This window comes from Austrofundulus limnaeus, unplaced genomic scaffold, assembly GCF_001266775.1.
Source record: "Austrofundulus limnaeus strain Quisiro unplaced genomic scaffold, Austrofundulus_limnaeus-1.0 Scaffold182, whole genome shotgun sequence".
Lineage (NCBI taxonomy): Eukaryota > Metazoa > Chordata > Actinopteri > Cyprinodontiformes > Rivulidae > Austrofundulus > Austrofundulus limnaeus.
Genome location: NW_013952584.1, coordinates 874,765 through 879,497, shown reverse-complemented (window position 1 = coordinate 879,497; position 4,733 = coordinate 874,765). Strand labels below are relative to the sequence as shown.

General features: G+C 45.7%; 1 protein-coding gene and 1 pseudogene across 1 annotated transcript in view; both read left to right on the top strand.

The window, feature by feature from the left end:
* Positions 1-418: 418 nt before the first annotated feature.
* Positions 419-3,153, top strand: LOC106524322 (zinc finger protein 239-like; annotated as a pseudogene).
* A 211-nt stretch (positions 3,154-3,364) lies between these two features.
* The window catches only part of si:ch211-214j24.10 (uncharacterized), a 4,298-nt gene continuing 2,929 nt past the window's right edge, over positions 3,365-4,733 (top strand). The window contains exon 1 of the mRNA XM_014018075.1: positions 3,365-3,519. Coding sequence (XP_013873529.1) covers positions 3,504-3,519 — 16 coding nt within the window. The 5' untranslated portion in view covers positions 3,365-3,503. The remainder of the gene's footprint in view (positions 3,520-4,733) is intronic.

Sequence of the window (4,733 nt, the reverse complement as noted above, 5' to 3'; positions counted from 1 at the left end):
GGTCATGCGCGGGGGGGCGCTATGATGCAGTTTACTTGGCATTTGAAAATACATTTCCTCAACGGTATTTTTAATCTGAAAAGAGCTTCACTGAGTGAGAACTAATGTCAGGAGCTCAGCAGACCATTTCACTTTCACTTTCAGTTGCTTTGTTACTGCTGAGAGCCTGCAGGAGTCATGGGCAGGGTGTGTGGGGAGGGGGGTGGGGAGGTGTGCTCCATAATGAGGAAGCTCGGCTTGGAGACACAGCTCAGAGGAGGAGCCTGTCCCAAAAGGACACATCCCAGAGGCGTTTCTGGTCCCAAAAGGCGTTTCTGGTCCCCACCTGTCATTTTGCTCCTCAGCATGGCTGCCTAAAAACGCTGCAGGATTTCTCAAACATGCATGAATGAGTCAAAGCAAGGCTTTGGGCATGTTTTTTATGAGAGTATAACATGATAGCATGATATAAAACTCAAAAAAGTTGCTTTTACATGATGTTGCCCCTTTAAACAGACCGTTTCATGGCTGACCTCTGCTCCATCCATACTGAAGGACTGCATGCAGTCACTCACTAACCCTGCTGACCTGAGGGCTCTCCTGCAGCACCACAGAAGCTTCAAGTCTCTTAGCACACAAGGTACGACCACAATTCCAAAGAAGCTTTGGACGTTCCTGTGGATGTAAGATTATGTGATGGTGTGTATTCTGCACAGGTACTACAGTAGAGATGTCCACCCAGGTCTTCGCCTACTCTGAGTGTCCATTTTTCCACCTGCAGGAGTCGTACCTGCTGCAGCACTTGGAGCGCAGCCACCCTGAGCAGCACAGCAGACTCCAGAGGAGCGCGCAGGCCGACGCCCCCAAGAACAAACCCTGGCGACCGGAGTTCCCCCGGCCTTTCTCCCCATCCACGACAGGCCGGACCCTCACGCGTGCCCAGACTGTGGCAAAACCTTCACTCCGACGTGACCTGCCACCAGCGCCCGTACGCCTGCGAGATGTGCACGAAGGCCTTCAAGAACTCGTGGGATCTGAGCAGACATCGGCGCGTTCACAGCGGAGAGCGGCCCTTCCTCTACTCCCAGTGCGGCACAGCCCCAGATGGGCTTGTTGAAGCTGCACTTTAACCGAACCACTTGCGGACAGAACGCCAACCCCCCGTTAGACTTAACAACGGAGGTGGTGGTGGGGGAGGACACGTCAAGGGAGGACGGTTGGTACAAAAGTCAGAAATGTGGCGAGAGCTTCGCCAGCGTCCTGGATCGCCTGAGGCACCGGTAGAGCCACGTAGTGAGACGGCAGTACAGGTGCGCCCAGTGCGAGAAGGTCTACAGCCGCACTGCCAACCTCAGGAGGCCCCAGGTGAAACACGCAGGTGTGCGGCCGTTTTCCTGCGAGTGTGGGAGGAGCTTCACACACGTATGGCTCCTGAACAGACACCTGCGGATCCACAGCCGGGAGCGGCCATACGTCTGCTCCGAGTGCGGCAAGACCTTCAGTCAGTTCCAGATCCTCACCAGACACCGACTGACTCACAACGGCCTTTTCAGTGTTCGCTCTGCAAGCGAGGCTTCACCCAGCTGGCCAGTCTGACACGTCACGAGAGAACCCACACAGGTGAGAGGCCGTACGCCTGCACCACCTGTGAGAAAACCTTCCTCACTAACGGAGAGCTGATGCGACACCAGCTCTCCCACACCGCCCTCTGACCCTTCAGCTGCCCTCAGTGCTCCAAGAGCTTTAAAACCAAACGCTCTCAGCTTGAACATCTGAACAGTCACACAGACGAGCGCCCGTGTGCGTGCACCCACTGCAGGAAGAGGTTCACCAAGTCGGCTTCGCTCACACGTCATAATCTGACTCACACTGGGGAGCGCCCCCACCGGTGCTCCTGCTGCGGCAAAGCCTTCCTCACCTCTGGCGAGCTGCTCCTCCACCGATGCATCCACACAGGAGAGAGGCCATACTCATGCTCCTATTGCAAGAGGAGCTTCAGGTGTTCGTCAGACCTGAACGTGCACGTTCGATCGCACACCGGGGAGAAACCACATGGCTGTCTGCTCTGCAAGAAAGACTTCTCCACGTCCACACTGCTGAAGAGACACATGCGTACACATGTGGCAAAGGACATGGGTGTCACTAGGTGTTTGATATGTTCATCTGTTTGAGAGGACAGGACGGAGACACTGAAGGGCTGTCTCAAGAGAGACAAAAAACACATTATTGTAGATTTTTTATAGGAATATGTCCCATTTAATTTCTGTTAAAATTTGACTGAAAAGAAATAATGTGCGCCTCCATTGCAACAGAGCGTTCTAACATACTTGGTATTCAGATTTTCTGCAGTTTCTATGGTGAATAGATTAATCTGCACTTCATTAATYGTTTTTTTCTACACTCTAAAAGACAAGTGTTGAATTTACTTAACCGAGTTGTACTGGGTCCACTCAACTGAGTTGAGTAAATTCAAAGAAATTTAATAATTTTCACACTCAAACAGCGGTTTCTATTACAATTTTAAAACACTATTATATTTACAGCAGATAGAAATGATGAAATATAAAACTACCACTTAAAAAAAACAAGAAGGAGTAGGGTTGCACACATGACAAGCAGAGACTGGCTAGTTGTATCATCAGATGGCATGTCTGTGTAACCCATGTCCATGGTTTTTATTTATTTATTTATTTATTTATTTATTTATTTATTTATTTATTATTTAGGGGGGGTGGGGTGTGGAAACTGAAATACCAAATGTGGATTTGAGGTATTTTGGGGCTATTTTCAGGAGGTTTTCCCAGCAGAGTATGACCTCGGTATTTATCATAGACTGTAAATCCTGGTCCGTAAGGGCCATTATTCTGCATGTTTTAGATGTTACCCTGCTCTTTAGCAGTTCAAGTTCTGCAGAAGCCTGTTAATCACTCATTCATATCAGTCAGATGTGTTGAAGTCAATAAACCTGTAAATAGATTGCCCTTGTGAACTGACATGCACCTTAAAACAAGAATACAGTAATTATTGTATTGACAACACTGCAAAAGATGCTCAGGCAGGCTGCGGGGGCTGAGGGTCATGTCTTTATTTGTGAAAATATCAAAACAAGTTTAAAAAAATCTATTTCTGTGAGTATTTTTGCATTGATACAATCAATGAATGTGTTATTTGCAAGACATGGTTGAAAACTTTTTATGTTAAATTACCACTAAATCTTTTAAATGTGATGATCTGCTCGGCTCTATGGTACTGAAAGACTAGTTTCTGCTGTGTAACAGATCATCATTGCTGAGTAATCGAAAAATCTGAGAAGTCGACCTTTCCAATATGGCGGCATCGCCGACGTAAGTCCCTCGTTTCCCGCCGGATAACTTATTTGCCGGAACTTCCTGTCCCACCCACATTCCCGTGCCGCTTCCGAGTGGTTGCTCCACACAAGATTTCAACCATAGAGTCGTTATCTCTACGTTGTAAACAAAAGTTACAGAACGGTTTACTCTCCATCATATTTTCAGCAAAAAGACATGCATATCAAATCCGGTAAGTCTGTAGCAACATTTCGACATACGTTAACGAAAATTACATCGTTTAGAGAGACTCTTTCCCCATTTTGCCGCGGTGTTAGCCGCCGCGCTAGCTGTACCAAAAAGCCGCCTGGTCACTTTGAATTGAGGGGGGGAGGGGAGGGGAGGGAGGGTTTACGAAACTTTGAGTTGAGTTAGCACGGGTGGCTAACTACAGCTTTTTTTATCGTTTAAAAGTACATAGTGAAATATACACATCAACTACGACTGAATCACCTTTTAACTATTTTTGTTCTTCTAACTTTGGATAGTCGACGACTATTTAGCAGCTCACGATGCTTCGTGAGCTGCTAAATAGTTTGCTAACGCCGGCGGTGCTATTAGCTTTGTTTATCTCGTTTCAAATAAGCACTTCAAATTGAGTTAATGTAGCTATTTTTATACAGTCTGTTTTAGAAACTTCTGAATGATCGTTCTAGTCAGGAAAAAAAAGGCTAAGAAGAGTTTGGTAGTTTCTCGGAATTTCTATCACAACGTGGAAGAGCATAGTCGCCTGTTTGTTTGGTTAGCCGGTGTTGCGTCGAAGTATGTAACCTGTGGAAAGTGAGCTGGTTCTTCGTACAGTGCCTTCAAATTTAAAGTGTTTGAAGGGGTTTAGTATTTAACACGATGTATTATGCGTTGGGAGGATTTGTAGCAAAAATATTTTATTTTGATATCACTGTCCACCTACAGTAATGTCAGACAGGGGTTACTAACATTTTTATGAGCTTTACTTGTAATATTTTTAGTAATTAGTTACTCATTTTTTTATGAGCCCCGTGATTCAGTCATACGGATTATTGTGCAACATCAGGTCAAAATCAAACTAGAAGTTCCTGTGGCCGACTCTCAACTACTACCAGTTCAAAGTATCTGTAAAGCTGACTGGGTCATATCCATTTTTGTGCAAGCTAATGTTAGCTGTGGTGGCCATATTTAATTTGACAGCAAAAGTTAATTTGTTGCTTTTATACCTCAATTATTTCTTATTATGTGTCTTTAAAATTCAAAAGTAATTTTGCTATCAGGCATGCACATAGGGACATTGAAGTGGGGTTCTTGTTTTAAAAAAGCATTGGTACATGTCGTTCATACAAACTTGATTACTTACATACATGGAGGCAGGGCTTAAAAGCCTGAATTTTGCCTGAAACTCTCAGACTGAAGAAGTCTCTTGGAGGAGAGACG